Consider the following 17739-nt stretch of genomic DNA (forward strand, 5'->3'; position numbering starts at 1 on the left):
TGATAACTGTGACATTGGGCTATTCATTTGGGTTTGTTCTTCCTTCTTTAAATATGCCTGGATTGCTATATACTTTCCCCTTAAGACTGCTTTCGCTGCGTCCCATAGAAGTTGGGGCTTTGTGTTGTTGTTGTCATTTGTTTCCATATATTGCTGGATCTCCATTTTAATTTGGTCATTGATCCATTAACTATTTAGAAGCATGTTGTTAAGCCTCCATGTGTTTGTGAGCCTTTTTGCTTTCTTGGTACAATTTATTTCTAGTTTTATGCCTTTGTGGTCTGAAAAGTTGGTTGATAGGATTTCAATTTTTTGATTTACTGAGGCTCTTTTTGTGGGCTAGTATGTGGTCTATTCTGGAGAATGTTCCATGTACACTTGAGAAGAATGTGTATCCTGTTGCTTTTGGGTGTGGAGTTCTATAGATGTCTATTAGGTCCATCTGTTCTAATGTGTTGTTCAGTGCCTCTGTGTCCTTCCTTATTTTCTGTCTGGTGGATCTGTCCTTTGGAGTGAATGGTGTGTTGAAGTCTCCTAAAATGAATGCATTGCATTCTATTTCCTCCTTTAGTTCTGTTAGTATTTGTTTCACATATGCTGGTGTTCCTGTGTTGGGTGCATATATATTTAGAATGGTTATATCCTCTTGTTGGACTGAGCCCTTTATCATTATGTAATGTCCTTCTTTATCTCTTGTTACTTTCTTTGTTTTGAAGTCTATTTTGTCTGATACTAGTACTGCAACACCTGCTTTTTTCTCCCTATTGTTTGCATGAAATATCTTTTTCCATCCCTTGACTTTTAGTCTGTGCATGTCTTTGGGTTTGAGGTGAGTCTCTTGTAAGCAGCATATAGATGGGTCTTGTTTTTTTGTCCATTCACTGACTCTATGTCTTTTGATTTGTGCATTCAGTCCATTTACATTTAGGGTGATTATTGATAGGTATGTACTTATTGCCATTTCAGGCTTTAGATTCGTGGTCACCAAAGGTTCCAGGTTACTTTCCTTACTATCTAAGAGTCTAACTTAACTCACTTAGTATGCTGTCACAAACACAATCTAAAGGTTCTTTTCTATTTCTCCTCCTTTTTCTTCCTCCTTCATTCTTCATATATTAGGTATCAGATTCTATACTTTTTCTCTATCCCTTGATTGGCTTTGGGGATAGTCAATTTAATTTTGCATTTGCCTTGCAATCAGGTGCTCCATCCTCCCTAACATGATTTTACTACCTCTGGTGACAGCTATCCACCCCCAGGAACACTTCCATCTATAGCAGTCCCTCCAAAATAGACTGCAGAGATGGTTTGTGGGAGGTAAACTCTCTCAGCTTTTGCTTATCTGGAAATTGTTTAATCCCTCCTTCAAATTTAAATGATAATCTTGCCGGATAAAGTAATCTTGGTTCCAGGCCCTTCTGCTTCATGGCATTAAATACATCATGCCCACTCCCTTCTGGCCTGTAAGGTTTCTGCTGAGAAGTCTGATGTTAGTCTGATGGGCTTTCCTTTGTATGTGATCTTATTTCTGCCTCTGGCTACTTTTAACCGTCCTTATCCTTGATCTTTCCCATTTTAATTACTCTGTGTCTTGGTGTTGTCTTCCTTGGGTCCCTTGTGTAGGGGGATCTGTGGATCTCCATAGCCTGAGAGACTATCTCCTTCCCCAGATTGGGGAAGTTTTCAGCAATTACCTCCTCAAAGACACTTTCTATCCCTTTTTCTCTCTCTTCTTCTTCTGGTATCCCTATAATGCGAATATTGTTCCACTTGGATTGGTCACACAGTTCTCTCAATATTCTTTCATGTTTAGAGATCCTTTTTTCTCTCTGTGCCTCAGCTTCTTTGTATTCCTCTTCTCTAGTTTCTATTTCATTTATTGTCTCCTCCACCGTATCCAACCTGCTTTTAATACCCTCCATTGTGTTCTTTAATGATTGGATCTCTGGCCTGAATTCATTCTTGAGTTCTTGGATGTCTTTCCATACCTTCATTAGGATGTTGATTATTTTTATCTTGAACTCCCTTTCAGGAAGCGTCATGAGGTCCATATCATTTAAATCTTTCTCAGGAGTTGTATTAACAATTTTACTCTGGACAAGGTTCCTTTGGCATTTCATGTTTGTATATGGCGCCCTCTAGTGTCCAGAAGCTGTATTCTGGAGCTGCTGAGCCCCTTAAGCAATGTCGCAGGTCACAGGGGAGCGGTACTGGTGCCTGGGGGGAGGAAAGAGCTGTTCCCCGCCTCCTGGCTCCTGTGCCTGTCTCCACTGCCTGAGCCAGTGGGCCGGTCACACAGGTATAAGTTTTTGTCCCAGAGCAGCCAGATATGGATCCCTGCTTTCCACAAGCAGCTGGAATCCCAGTCTCCCCAGGAACTCTGCCTGTATTAACTTTCCATGCAAGTCTCATGAAAGCACCATGAAACGTAGGTTTGTGCTCCCAGAGCAGATCTCCGGAGCTAGGTATTCAGCAGTCCCAAGCCTTCCACTCCCTCCCTGCTCCGTTTCTCTTCCTCCCGCCAGTGAGGTGGGGTGGGGGAGGGGCTCGGGTCCCGCGGAGCCACAGCTCTGGCACGTTACCCCGTTCGCTGAGGTCTGCTCTTTTCTCCAGGTGTGTGCAGTCTGACGCGTCCTCTTTCCTGTTGCTCTCTCAGGATTAGTTGCACCAATTAAATTTTCTAATTGTGTCCAGTTTTAGGAGGAAGCCTCTGTCTCTCCTCTCATGTCGCCATCTTTAATCTGGTCTCTGGGGCCTGATTTTAAAACCGGAAGTCCCACATACTGGGAACCCCATCAGTTGGAAGCAAACGGGAAGGCAGGTCCCTCTCAGGAATCTTCCGGGGCAACAGGAGCCACACAGGAGGATGAGACCAGGGTAAGGCTTGTCCATGTGACAGCCCCCTCGCCTCCTCGAGGAATAGTGTCAGGTGAAGCAGTCCCCAAGGCAGGCCTCCCCTCTAACTAGGGCTGCCTAACCTTCTGGCCTATACAAAACATTACTTTTCTTGCCCAGAGTTTTCAATCCTATTGTTTTCAACGGTTTGTTCTGATCCTGCCTCCACCTGTGTGATGCCACACCAGCCTCTCCCTCCTCTCGCAGGTCAGCACACCTCATACCCTGCCATCTCTTTATCCCCTCGCTTTTTTGAAACAAGTTCCTGTGTTCTTTTGTTAGGCTCTGAGGGTTACCTCAGGAGGAAGCCTTCGATGCTCTCCCCAGCACCCAGGATGCGGCAGGACCCTGCAGCCCTACGGACCCCATAAATGGCCCTGGCTCAGATTCTTAATGTTGGAAGGGATTTGAAAGGTCATCTGAACATCATCTCCCTGCGGATGGTGGTTTGAGGAGTGCCCTGAAGAACATTCCTGGAAGGTCAGTACCAGGCGCCTCGGAGTGCATGGGCTGGGGGTGGGGGAGGCCCCTGGTTTGGGTTCCTTGCTGCTCCCAGACAGCTTCTGTCACCACAGGTCTTTGCATATGCTTTTGGCAGCCTTCTTCAGATGCCCACCTCCTTCCTCCTGAGGTTATGAGCTACATCTAGTCCTTCCTCCGCATAATGTCCTTCAAGTATCAGCAACAGGGTCTCTCAGGCCCATTTCCCCTGACCCCCCGTGTCTCCTCCCAGGGTCCCCCATCACCCAACCACATTCTCCTCCCCCACTCCAGGGGACCAGTGCTCCTGGGAAAGCACACTCAACCCCACCTGTCCCGTGCTTCACTGAATGGATGCAGAACAACGCCAAGATTACCTTCACCTTCGTTTTCATAGCACATTAAAATTTATTTCCCCTGTTTCACAAATGAAACAAAGTCCAAGTCATCAAGGTGTTAGGCCGGTGCTCAGGGACCCAGGACCCAGGCTTCAAATGTGGTTTTGTTAAGGGATCACCAGAACAGGTGCCCCCTACATGGCCCTACACAGGTATGTCCACGTCAAATCCACCCCAGAGATCCAGGTGGGAGCTATGGAGACAGCCTGAGAATGTGCGGCAAACCCACTCTAGTCGGTACTTGCCAGAGGATGTGACTGTGTATTCTAGAAGGGAGAGTTGTGTAGTGTGCATTTTAAAACATGATGATAAAACACCAAAGAATTTCTAGGGTTTTTATCTTCAACACAAAATGTGGAGGCGGAGAACACTTTTAATCTGGGACCTCCCGCCTTTCTGGAGACCTGGGATAGGACCAGAGAAGGGATGCCTCACAAAGCTTGAAATACCCCAGATCCCATCTGGATTCAAGGATAAACTGAAATAGAGGAAAATCAGAAAACACCTTTTGCCATTAGCATTCCCTTTGCATTTGAGCTTGTTTCTATGAAGCCCGTTTCTCCCGCACTTCGAACTCTGCTATCTAATTTCTGTCTCCAGTATACGGATACCCAAACCCATAGGCAAAGGTCTTCAAATGTTTCTGATTATTTAAATTAAAAAAATTAAGCATGCATGATTAAGCACATGCAAATTTAACACACATAAAAATTTGTGTTTCACATAATTTACAAATGAAATTTCTTCTATCTTACCCCCCCCTCACACACACATATGATAAAGGAAATATAAATGAGAAGTTGTAAGGTTTTCTTTCTATATCCTAATGGCTTGTGTTGTTAACCTCCTGGAGAATACCCACCCCACTCTGCAGACCACACACCATCATGTTATGAAGTTACAAGACACCAAAATCAAACTTACAACCTAATTTAAAAGCTGCAACTTTAGTCACAAGTGAAATTTAATGCTTGCAAAAGTAAATGGGCACCTTGGCTGAGAATTTATTTATTTATAAACCATATCAACAGCTAAGACACCTTGCTCTAAGGTGTCTCCTCAAACAAGCCAGTATCACATTTGTATTCCTAAATTTGCTGTTTCTTTAATGTGAAATTTGGAGTGGTTAAGCTCTCTACTTAAAACATAAGGTCATTTCTTGTACAAAGGATCACAAATATATATCCTTCAACTGTGAGTAAAACATCTATGTTTATATGTATAGATACACACACACATATATATATACAGAAATAGATTGCTACTAAAAATAAATAAGGCATGCTATAACACAGTTATATTACTCTTTTTAAAAATGTAAAAATGTCCAGTCTCCCCACCTATCACTTTCCTTTTGCTGAATCAGTTTTGCCTAAGATCAGGCCTTTTGTATATTTAATATGCTTCTAATCACCAGGAATATCAGCCACATAATCATGACATTGCTTGATGAACTGAGCTAATAAGGCACTGATGTGATCAGATCTCAATCCGAATACTATTTTCCCCCCTTTTTGGTTTGCCAAATAAACAAAAGGTGTTGGCACAAAGGGCTAATTTTGTAACAAGCTTTGTGTGGAATTGGTTGGCAAAGTACAAGCCCTGTTCTAGATAAAACCATTTCACTGGGACTGGGTGGGGGTGTGACACTGACTATGAAGAGAAGACCTTGTATCTGGATGGAGCTGGTGGACATCCTCCCGATACCTCAGAATAAAACATCCAGGCTTGTGCAGCCAGCAGAGTGCACCTCCCTGGTGAGGTTACTTCATTTCCTAGTACTTCCTTAAGCAAAGCAAGGAGAGAAAGAAAAGACCTGTTTCCTCTCTTATGGCCAGAGAGGTTATTGGCTTTCGGGGCCTGCAGTAATGAAGCACCACAGACTGGAGGGCTTAGAAACAGAAATAATATCTCCCAGTTCTAGAGGCAACGACGGAGATCAGGGTGCGGGCAGGGTGGGCGAGGCTGTGAGGGGGAATGGGCTCCGCACCTCTCCCCCAGCTTCTGGGCTTCTCCCTATGTCCTCACCTCACCTTCTCTGGGGGGCTGCCCCTGTCACAGTGGGTTAGGACTCACTCCGATGACCGCATCTTAATTTGCTGATCTGCAAAGACCCTCCTTTTAAATAAAGCCTGCTTCACAGGCACCGGGGTTCAGGACGTCAACATCTTCTGGGGAAGGGGACACAACTCAGCCCATCACCCCAAAGGTGTAGCTCTGGGAAGGCAGTGCTGGGAAGACCTCATCACCATCGCCCTGGGCACCTACGACTTCCACGGCACCAGCCATTGGGCGAGGCTGTCACACACACACACACACCAAAAAAATATTGCTTTGAGTGACTTTGCCACACTTTGTTGCACAAAGTGCTCAATTTTTATTTTCTACTCCCTTCCAAAGGCCATTCTTTAGTTCTTCTCAGTGTCTGGGCTTTTATTTTGTTTCCTTTTTCTCAGTTTGTAAAATACGTGCTTCTCATATAAAATGTAAGACATTTCAGAAAATATAAAGGCAATTAAAAATGATCTCTAATTATAATGTCTAAAAATAGCACTCTAATAAATTTACTTCCAGTCTATATTTACAAAATTGGTATTATACTGTACAGTTCTGCCTTATGCTATTTTTACTTAGTATTACACATAGGGTGTAACATGGTTCAGGGAAATAGTGACCCAGCTGGGGTTCATATAAAAGATTATGAACAAATTTTAAGAAAAACAACAAATTAACAGTTTTTCAAGGCACATTTTGAGCAATTTTGCTCAGGGCAAGGCAAAAATAAATGTTGAAGTAAATTGCTTTTCACCATGCATGGAATTCCTGAGGACAAATATGTGGAGTCCATCTAGCGAGTGTGGTGGCTGTGGGCCAGCCTGGGCACACTGCACCCCTGTCTCCCTGTCCCCCAGGCTGGGTGGGGCTCATTCATTCCTGTTCTAGTCTCCTGACACTGCAAGGTCAACTCAGCATTCAGGGGGCCCATCTCCTCTGAGGCCTGGCTACCTGAATAAATCAGTTTAGCCCCGTGATGATGCTAGAATATGCTTTTTCTTCTTGCCAACCTATCGTAATTCTTCCTCACACTGTAAACCCCTGGCTTGTGATGTTGCTTCTGGGGAACATGTCTCTGTCCCTTCACAGGATGGAGCACCCTTTCTCTGCGTTCCTGTACCGCTATCCTAGCTTTCATGTCTGCAATGGTTTGTGTCCTTATGCCTGGACACACCAGACTGGATTCCCCTGAGGGCACCGTCACCTCTGAGCTCCAAGCACTGGCACAGCATCGGTCCCCAGGGAGCCCAAACGCACATTTGCTGAAGAATGCTTGCTGAGCAGTGACAGGCTTCCTGTAGGTCCCCTGGGGCTGGGACAGTGAAGTAACATGTTCTGAGCTGATCCTAGTAGATGTCTGCTTAACATCAGCCGTGGGTGTTAAAACAAAAACTTTCATACACTTTATTTGTCGGCTTCAAAATTCAGTAGAAAAAAATAGACCTTGGATCTCAGTTCTCCTTACTAATTGTGTGACCTTGTAACCGAGTGAAAAAGTGGCACCTCTGCCTTCATGTTATATTTGCTTCCTTTGCTGTCTTAACCTTTGGCCCAAAAGGCAAAGAAAAAAAAAAAGGAAAAAGGCTTCTGCCCAGCCCTGCTGCCCTGCACATAGGTTTGTTGATCATTGAAAGCAATTTTGTTTATAGTTTGAGATTTCTGCAAAGAGCTTCTTACCCAAAGCTTGCCTCTTCCAGGAGAGACAGGAAAAAATATGTGGAAATAATGATTGCCCTGCCCAAGAATTTTAGGACCAGACCTGGGCTGGCTAGAGTCAACTGCCCAACGACCCAGTTTCTGGGCTCTCCTCAGACCCTCGCTGGCACCCAGATGTCTGTAGCCTTCAGTCACCCACTAACCTGCTCACCCACCTGCTCCCCTTTCCCCAGCATTTGAGAAGCTTGCAAATAATGCTGAGCTGAGATGGTTCTTCAGGACATGAGTCTGTCATCCTCTCAGTTCGCTGGCTTTCCAATAAATAAAGTAAATAGTTGCTTTCCTTGCCCCAATATCTTTGCTCTCAACTTCCTGGGATGTCGTGTGGTGAGTGGCACGAGCTTGGACTTGGTAACCACCTTAGACAAGTCACCTGACCTCTTTGAACCTGATCCACAGATGGGGGTTTGCCTGTTCAGAGTGGTTATGGGTTTGAGCAAGGTAACAGATATAAAAGGCTCAGCATGATGTCTAACACGTAATCAACAGGACAGACCGTAGTGATTACACTGATTAGAAATGAAACTAGCTACGTATCATGATTAGGCTACTCTTTTCCTTTCTCTATAGCCTGGTAGAATGTCACCTGTGACAATCACCAGCTGGCCTCTGCTCAGGAGCCTGGGCCCTTAATCTCAAGGCCGTGCTGGCTACCACCGCAGGGAGAAGCTCTGCACGCAGACTTCCTGGCCTCCAAATCTGTTCCTTCACTTCCTGTGTGACTCTGGCCAAGTTGCTTAACCTTTCTGGTAGGTCTTGCCCACCTCCACCGTTCAGCAGGAGCCCAGACAGCAATGTGAAGGGTCAGGACTAGGGGCTCTGGGGACAATCCAGCAAAGACCCTTCCTGATATCTTGGAGGTAATAACTTGCAACAAGTGAAGGGGTCCAACCTGTTCAAGGCTGAAATGGGTGAAGAATCAGCTTGGACTGAAATGAGGAAAGACAGCATCCATCCATCCCTCAGGCTGGCTGGAGACATGGATTAGGCCAGAGGCCAAGTTAATGGGATGTAGTATTTCTCCCAAGGTCACATTGCAAAATGCCACAGCGACCCCCTCTTTGCTGGGTCACTCTCTTAGTAATGACACCTGCTCCTGGGGGAAGAATCCACTTTCTCGCAGGAGAACAGAGCTGCCTCCCTCTCTGTGGTCGTCACCTTCAGACATGGGCCGGCACTAGAAGCATTGGTGTGCAGTTTCCCTGGCATCTGGGGCTCCCGTCCTGCCTACCTGTGCATCTCTCATGGAGGCTGTTCTGCCAAGTGACGGAGCCCTGATCCTCCCCCCTCAGAGGGGATCACGGACTGATGTGCTACCAGCCCCTGCTTCTTGGGCCATAGCTCTGAAATGACTCCTACATTCTGGAGTCCACTGTGAATGGGCAGTATTATTATGGCAGGAAAACTGACATCTGTTTCAAGGTGGGACCCATGGGCAGTGTTGTAGGAGGTGACAGAGAGCTTGAGTCTCTCTTCACACCCAACCACCACCTACCACAAGCAAAGTGACCATAACCCACAAGCTGAGGGCGCGGAAGGGAAGCCGAAAGGACAAATAAACATCTTCCCCAGTGCAAAACAAAAAACCTCAGCCTTTTATTAGAAAAATACTGGAATCTTGCTCAATTCCACCTCATCCCCTTTATTCAAATGCACTTGTGTTTTGAAGCGATCTATCCAAGCAGTTAGTGCCACAATGGGAAGAAAGAAGATCCCCTTGCCCACCCTCCCTCCTTAGACATAAGCTCCAGTTTTCAATCTAAATGTGAGGTACTTTGAGTAATCTGTGAAACATTCTTGTGCCAAGCACCTCATTCTGTTTTTCTGACCATCCATTGTGATCAGACCTTTTATTCTGTGCTGGACTCCGGGTTGTGTGGCTTGCCCAAGGTGACAGCCTGGAGGCAGGAGGGCAGGATGTTTTATTTAGCATCTTTGCGCTCTGAGTTCTGACTCCCTCCTCGCCACCGTGTGGCCTTGCCCATTAGAGGAACCTAGTGGGGCTGTGTGTCAGATAGTCACTGAAAACCAGGAGCATCACTGGGCTTGGAAAATGAGGTGACAGGCTCAAATGCACAGCGCTCACTAGCCAGGGCAAGGAATTTGAAAGCAAGGCCCCAGGGCTTGGGGGCGGGGAGGAGGCTGCGCTTTGTTTTGTGTCACCAGTCCTTTCCAGGACCTTAAGGTCATCTGTAGTCTTCCCCACCATCCTTTTAAAAACCTGTCGCTGTAAATAGGTTCTCCTAATCTTCCTTGGTCTTTTTTAAACCCACAGTGTTAAAGGTGAAGAAAAACAAGCCAGCCAGTCTTGGCTCCCCTTCTCTAGATATTAAAAGGCACATCCTATGCAATGGAAAGCCAATTCAATTGTACTCCTCACCCCACTTGTAACCTCCTCCTTGCAGAAGCTCGAGCCATCTTCCCCCTCCTCGTTCAGCATGCAAAGTCAGCCTGTCTTAGCAAATCTAAGCAAAAATAAAGTAAAACAGCCCTCCCAAAACCAGCCATCTAGATTCAACATGCAGTTTGAGCAATGCAGGGGTTAGGGTCGCTGACGCCCTGTGCTGTCAGAAATCTAAGTATTACTTTTGACTCCCCCAAAACTTAACTACTAATAGTCTATGGTTGACCAGAAGACTTACTGATAATATAATCACTTAACACATATTTTGTATGATATATGAATTATTTACTGAATTCTTACAATAAGGCAGGCTAGAGAAAAATTGAGAATTTTTTTTTTCAAATTGCCGCAGAGTTCCAAATGTTTCCATTTTATTTATTGAAGCAAACCTACCTAAAAGCGGGCCAGCACAGCTCGAACTTGTGTTGTTCAAGGGTCAACTGTACTTTCAAACTGTTATTTACACTGTTGGCCCTGGCCTCTAGACCAAAATTCTCTGCCCTGTGCATCGTGCTCGTAACTACGCCATCTTTGCTGAATTTTGTTTCTATTTGTCATTTACATCAGTGTGGCCTTTTGCATATGAACTTGAACACATCAGGACTGGTGGCTAGTTTGGACTTAGCTGGTACAACACCAAGTTCCTAACAAACATTGAAGGTAAAAGGGGTGATGACAGAGCTCCATCAATAGAAAGTGAACAGGGTGATAAGGGAATCCAAGTCTCTAAGAAACTATTCATTCTGCCTTTTTTCCTTAAAAAGTCAGCTGCAAATGATGAATGCTACTGATTTTGTAAGCATTAGAGTGATTCATATTCCTGAAGACACAATTAAACCCCGTGAACACTTTTTATCTTAACTTAGAGGGAAGAGGAGGAGAACAAAGTGAACAGAGGGGCCTGACCACCTCTTATTCTGAGCTGCTGAGCAGCTCACAGATGGGGGCCTGTGATGACCAACAGTCTGGCGAAGCTTCCCAAACTGTCTTTACATGTCCTTTGTTGTTGAGAAGCACTCAGGATGTAAGGAAATCTATCAAACTACAGAGAACAAGTGAAAGTAGAAAGACAGGGGGAGCAGCTTTGTTATCTAACACATGCTGAGATCCCAGGGACAGAGAAGCCGGGAAGGGGGTGGGCGGGCTCCTCCCCCAATGGGAATGGGCTCTTTACGTGCACTGCCCATAAACCATGCTCAAAGCATCATGCACCGCTTTCTCCAGGAGCAGGATCACCCTAGGAGAGTGAGAAACTTCCCTTCCTTCTTCAGATGGCTGTCAATGGCTCTGCTCTGGCTTAGCCCACAGCCCATGGAAGCTTTCCTGGGGGGCAGTAGGCCAGAGCTCCATCCAGGCTGTACCCAGATGGGATGTGTCCGGGTGAATGTGCTTCCAGGCCTCTCGGCAAAATGAGGCTGCCTGCCCTTCACTGTGCCCTGTGTGGGGGTCTTTGATGCTAGGTCTGGAGCTTTGCTGGGACTTACTCTAAATAATTTTTGATGGGTAAAAATCTGCCTGGCTTTCTGAGTTTGTTACTCATCTTAATTTCCACCTGAAGCACACAGACTAATGTGCCCTTAGAAGAATATTGGCTTAATCCTGCTCTAACTGTGGGATGCCTTTACTGCCTACCAAGGGCAAAATACAGTACTCTTAGGAGCTCCCATCCTGAATGCTTCTCTTATTTCTTGACTCCTAAAGAGAAACCCAGTTCTTAGCCACTTATTTGAAATTGGGATAGGGGTTATGAAAGTCCAGATAGACGTGTCTTCAAATTCCAAACTGAAAGATTTTGGAATCTCTATAGGTGCATGCAAATCTGATAAATGCATGTTTTGACGAAAAGTGCAATTGGCATTGCTGTGTTAAATTTAAATTTTGTTCAAATAGACAACTATGGCTAGCATGTAAAAAGACATGTAGAAATATAAGGTAAATCTCAGACAACTATCCTTTCTCTTGATGGTGTAAATGCCACTCTCTTCTCTGTCAGTCATGATTCTGGCTCAGGCCACCTCTTACTGCCTCTGCCCTGCTCTGGCAAGTTGCTCCCTGTCCTGTACCACAGTAGATGCCCAAATATCAGGGAGCAATGTTAGAAGGAGATGTATGACAAGGGAACTTAAATCATGTACCATGGCATTGAATGGTTGGCTGTACTGATAGGTCATAGACACATGGATTAAAGATACGTATTTTTCACAATTACAACTTAGCTTTATGATTTTACAAAGATTTTCAAGACACGTATGTGAAGCACTTTAGTACAAGACATAGTAGATCTAGCAGTCAACCATATCAGAAATAGAATCAGACATATTTGCAAGGTCTGAGTCAGTAAAGAAATCAGAAATAAGGATGTTTCCGTCATTTCTTTATCTCTCACAAGTTAGTATTTTTAAGTTTAAAAGATAACTGATTGGCTAAGTAGTGATCCCCTTGGATAACTGTATTCATCTTGTATTGTTTTGATTCAAATTCAGGTTTGACTGCTTCATTTAAAGGGTTTTGGGAAGATTGCAATGATTTTGAACTCTTGGTCTAATCTAAGGTAGCTGAGATTTTTTAATTGCTTAACTTGAAAGAGCTCATATGTTTAAATATATTCACACCCATTGGTGATGATGCACTGCATTCCTGACTGTTGAGAACAGGTCTAGGTTTAAGGTTGACCAACAGCAAAACTCATCTCTACACCTCTAATATTCTGACTCATCTTTTTTCGTTTCCATTTTTGAAATTCAGGCCAGTTGAATTAGTCATGTTTAAAACAGTCTAGTATAATCACACACACACACACACACACAAATGAGTGTACACAAAACCGGAGAAATCTGAGTAAAGTTGGTGTGTGTGTCATGTCAGCTTTCTTGAGATGTCAGCCTAGTTGTGCAAGAGGTTTCTACTGGGGGAAACTGGCGGCAGGGTCTCTCTCCGGACATCTCTCTGGATTCTTTCTTACAACTGCATGTGAATCTATAGTCATCTCAAAGTAAAAAGCTAAAGAAAAGAAGCCAGAAAGAGAACAATATATTATATTGCCACTTGGTTTTTTAAGATATGTATTATGTATCTATACGTATACACAGAAGAACTCACCTGTATATGCGTACACATGTAAGAGCCACATATAGATACGTATTTCCTTAGAGAAATGGCCCATGCATGTACACCATTTCTGTATGGATAACTAAGAAATCGCTGTCACTGACACCCTGACGAGGAGCACTAGGGAAACAGACAGAAGGCATTCTGCCTCCCATGGGGTGCCCTCTGTGCCTGTCCAATTCACGCTGTCGGCATCACTCATTCAAAAAATAGTTTTTTAAGAGTGAGGACAAAATAGACATTTCAAACCTAAAATAAAAAACTGCAACAGAAACCCCCAAACTAGCTTACTGTACCCTGAAAGCCGAGCGAACCTACAAAGGCCTAATTCTGACACTCGCGAGCAGGGCAGATACAAACAGAGAAGTAGGCGCGAGTCTCTTACGGCTGGAGATGCAGTAGGACAGCCTGCAGTTGATCTTCCGGAAGAGCTGCTTGTTGACGGGCCAGAGCAGGAGGGTGAAGAGCTGGACGGTGTTGATGATGAGGCCCGAGGCGATGAACACATAGCAGAAGACGAGATGGCACAGGAACTGGGACTTGAGCAGCCCGACGATGTCCATGGTGCCAGGCTGCTTTTGTTTACCACAGTGAATCCCCGCGGTGGAGGACTTCCAGAGGGGAGAAGGTCCAGGACTTGGGAGGCGTCTGCAACACAGACCAGTGTGAAGGGTTAGAAAAAACACTCCGTGCATTTCTCTAAAAAGAAAAATATACTCGAAATTGAAAGCACTGTACACCAGTGGATGTATTTTTATTTTGCAAACATTTGTATTGAGTTTATATTATATATTGATATTATATATGTATAATATAAACAAGCATCATATGTTTAACGTCGAGTGCAGTTTCAGCCCTTTAAAAATAGTGCTTTACATTGTTCTAATGCCCTGTGACAGGAGTACAATGCCTGCAGAGGAGGGAATTGAGACCTGCCAGGTTGAGCAGCGTGGCCAGGGTCCCCCAGCTTCCACCACGACATGGCCAAGCTGGCCAAGTCCATGGGCGCACTTGTTTGGCCAGCTACTCTCTCTGCTTCTTGCAGCACAGCCTGCATTTCTGGGCCTTCTGTCCTGCTGCTGTCCCCAACTCCTCCTCCTCCAGATCTTAGCTTGACTGTCACTGTCCCTTCTTCTGGCAAGACTCCCCTGGGCAAGATCCGGGGGCTCTGCCTCCCCAGCTCCTGTACCAGGCTGCTGTGTAATGCCAATTGTTCCTCCATGGAACTATCATGTCTCTAGGGCACACGATGATCTTGAAGACCATCGATGTCTCCCCACCACTTGAACAGCACATAGTTGGAGCTTAAATTTAAAAAAGTATTTGTGGAATGATGGGTATCAGTAAACACGAATACCAGCCATGCAGGCAAGAGAACCACCTCCAGCATAGCCCCCTCTCCACACACCACAACACACACACACCCAATACACCCCAACACATGCACATACCCCAACACACACACACACGAGTTCTAAAATAAGGAAGAAACTCAAACATGCATAACAACCAGCCTCATAAACCTGTAATCAACCCCCATATACAATAATCAAATGATATTACTATTTGACAAATACAGCCTTTGACAAAAAGCATAAAGGCAGGAGGTTCCCTGGTGGAAAAATATTAAGCTGAGGGGTCAAGCCCAGAAGACCAGTTTCTCCTGGAAGCAGAATGTCATTCCAGCTGTACTAGGAAGAGAACAAATTTTAGGATGAACTTGCCAACAGTAACAGTTGAGAGATCCTGGGCTTCATTACAATCTTTATTAATAATACCAAAAAACACTGTATAATAGTTTCATATCTTTTACATCACTTTAAGCCTTGCACGAATCCTGTGAGAGGGGTGTTTTTATTATCTCATTTTCCGGAATAAGAAACTGAGACCACCCACAGGTTAGGTGATTTGCCTAAGGCTGCCACAGTGGATAACCAACCTTAGGACTCAACTCCAAGTTCCTTGTTCTGCACCTGTCTGGGCTGCTTTGCTCCCGCGGTGAGATTGGGTGATTCTCTTGGGCTGAGAGCTTTCCCTCTGCAGAGCAGCCCAGAAATGATCCCCAAGTGCTGCTTAAAACAGTGCAGCCTTCACTGAAGTTCCTGTGCTCAGAGTGGGGGAAAATGGGACTTGCTTCTGGGCCATCTCAGTTGGTTCTGAGCATGGGAATTCTCGTCCTTAGTATGAGAATAATCACAAGGTGCATTCTCCTCAAACGTTTATACCTGCTCAGATCAGCGGAAGGTATGCTGTATTCCAGCATGATTTTTACCCATTTCTGATAAGGAGGGAAATGGAAAGTAACCTTTGGCCTGATTTCTCTGAAGTCAGCTCAACTCAGCAGAGACAGCTCAGTCTCCACAGAAGCCCTGCTCTCTGGCACAAAGCCAGGGCTGTGCAGGTCTGAAGCATCACCTCTGACCTTCTCCAGACAGCACTGCCTACAGATATCTCCAGGTCCTTCCGCTCCTTAAAACACACCCAGTGTTAGCACCATCCATCTCTCTGAGGAACAGGCATGAAGCTGGCGGCTCACTCTCCATGCACTTGACTTTTAGAAGCCACATATATAAGAGTGATGCACATTGGTTTACGGTTTGGCAGCAGTTATAGCATGATGTTGAATATTCATGCGCTTTATTCATTGTCCCTGTATTAGCTGTTAAAAGCTTCTGACAATCAGGCCAGAAATTTAATTCTACACTAGGTTTCTGGGATCTAGTGTTTGTAAAGTATTTAACAAATCCTTTGTTATGCTGACTTAACGCTCAGGAATGAACTCTACTGACCTTGGGTATACAGGGGATTAAACAGTGCCTTCCTCAGCTTCCAATCAATGGTAGGGCATCATGAAGGAAGCATAAGATGTTTTTTATTTTGTGAAAGACAGAGGACCACAGTGACTTCTAGCAAAACCCTCATGAGCACTGCAGGGGGCCCGCAGCACATGGGTTGTGTTGAAGGAGGAGTCACAGACACAGCTTAAGGGGGAGCATGGGCAGCACGGCCATGGTGGGTCCGTCCTGCACACACTGCCTCAAACCCCGTTCCTGGCCCAGTGTGGTCCTCGCGTGTGGGCTTGGCGCTCACTTGTCCAGCTTTGAGGCTCTGCTGTACCTCTTACTGGTTGTGTGTCCTCAGGTAAATGAACTTCTGAATCTCAATTTCTCTATAAAAAGGGATATTAGATTGCAATAAAAATTCCAAGGAGGCTATTGTTTTTGTTTTTTTAGCTGAAGTTGATTCTCAGATTTATATGCAAGAGCCAAACACAGGAACAGCCGAGGAACTGCCTGAGAAGAGCAAGGGGAGGAGTGTGATGGCTTTGTTAAATAATTTAACTGACTTTAGTCTCAGGGCTGAATATTAAAGGATAGACAAAGCTAAATTATTTAGGGGAGGTATCTGGTGGGTGAATATGTATTGTATGTCTTAAGTTTATTCTAGAGAAGTTTGGGGAGACCGCCCTTTCCACTTGGTATACAGGAAAGCTTCCCTCGAAGGTGCTAATGAGCCCACCTAGTGCCATCCTGAGGAAAGATGGCATGAAGATCCGACCAGTGATGTAAACAGCGAGAGCAAAGACGTTTTAGAAAACTGCCCATTTCCCTGTCGGCTTTGTGAGTACCTAGATTGTTACGGAGAGAGCCTTCCCAACAACCCACAGAACTTTATGTCATTTCTGAGTATCAGAGCAGTAATTTATGGGGTTTGCAAATGAACAAATAACCACAAAGCTGTTTCCGGGTCATATTTCTGTGAACAAAGCTACTTCTTAGCATCAAGGACAACATTGAAGAACCATGTGCCCGAAAACGCAGCACTGACACTGCCTTCAGTTCATTCTGGTTCCTTACAGAATGCGTAGCGGGGCCTGCACGTCAGAGCCCTGAAGTGGCATTGCGCCTTGACTGCCCCTTTCCCAGGGCTCCCCCCATGACCTTGAGAACCGGCCCCCGAGGATGTGAAGGGCAGCATTCGGGCCAAACCTTCCCAGCATGGTCACACAGTGAGATCCGGCTCCAGCCAGCAGCACAGGTCATCTCTGAGGAGGGGGCAGAGGCGACTGGAGACCCTGTTGGGGCCCGAAGCACAAGGTGACCCTGGGTGAGGACAGAGCGGGCAGCTCTGCCTGATGCCAGATCCCAGACAAACCCCAGCGCAGGGACCTGAGGCGGCACACAGAGGGGACTGCTGGAACAGGAAGGGAGTTAGGAAGAATGCCAGAAAACCCAGTTTGGATACATTACCTAAGTTTTTAAAAAATGAGAGTCTGACCCATGAGCTTAGTGTACATCACCTAAAAATTAGGAAACCGACATTTTAAACATAGACAAAAAGAATTATTAACTAGGAATCTTAATACGTTCAAGAGAATAATTACTCCCAATTACCTTTATTTCTGAGGCTACTGATAGTTCAGTCAATTTCAATGTTAGCTAATTATTTGAGAAAGTCTCTGGCAGTCCTTGAGGGTGCACTGTTGGGTATGAACCTATGTTAAATTGTACCATAACTGTTTGAAAACATAGGCAACTGTTATTAATGTTGGAGGCTTCTATTCAATGGACAGGGTCTCCCTGTTCATCATTTGCCTATAAAAAAATAACTTGTTCATACAAATTATTGGGACCTAGGGATTACACATAGAGGGGACACTGAATGACCACAAACCAACTGTGT

The 17739-nt window shown here is 45.0% G+C and overlaps 1 protein-coding gene across 5 annotated transcripts in view; it reads right to left on the reverse strand.

Annotated features, from left to right (window-relative positions):
• AGPAT4 (1-acylglycerol-3-phosphate O-acyltransferase 4) overlaps positions 1-17739 on the reverse strand; it is a 112301-nt gene that overhangs the window by 65038 nt on the left and 29524 nt on the right. For all 5 annotated transcript variants that reach the window (XM_037023935.2, XM_073219862.1, XM_037023922.2 and 2 more), the window contains exon 2: positions 13442-13704. In XM_037023935.2, the coding sequence (XP_036879830.2) occupies positions 13442-13619 (178 nt within the window). In that variant the 5' untranslated portion in view covers positions 13620-13704. The remainder of the gene's footprint in view (positions 1-13441; positions 13705-17739) is intronic.

The sequence above is a fragment of the Manis javanica genome, chromosome 13 (assembly GCF_040802235.1).
Source record: "Manis javanica isolate MJ-LG chromosome 13, MJ_LKY, whole genome shotgun sequence".
Lineage (NCBI taxonomy): Eukaryota > Metazoa > Chordata > Mammalia > Pholidota > Manidae > Manis > Manis javanica.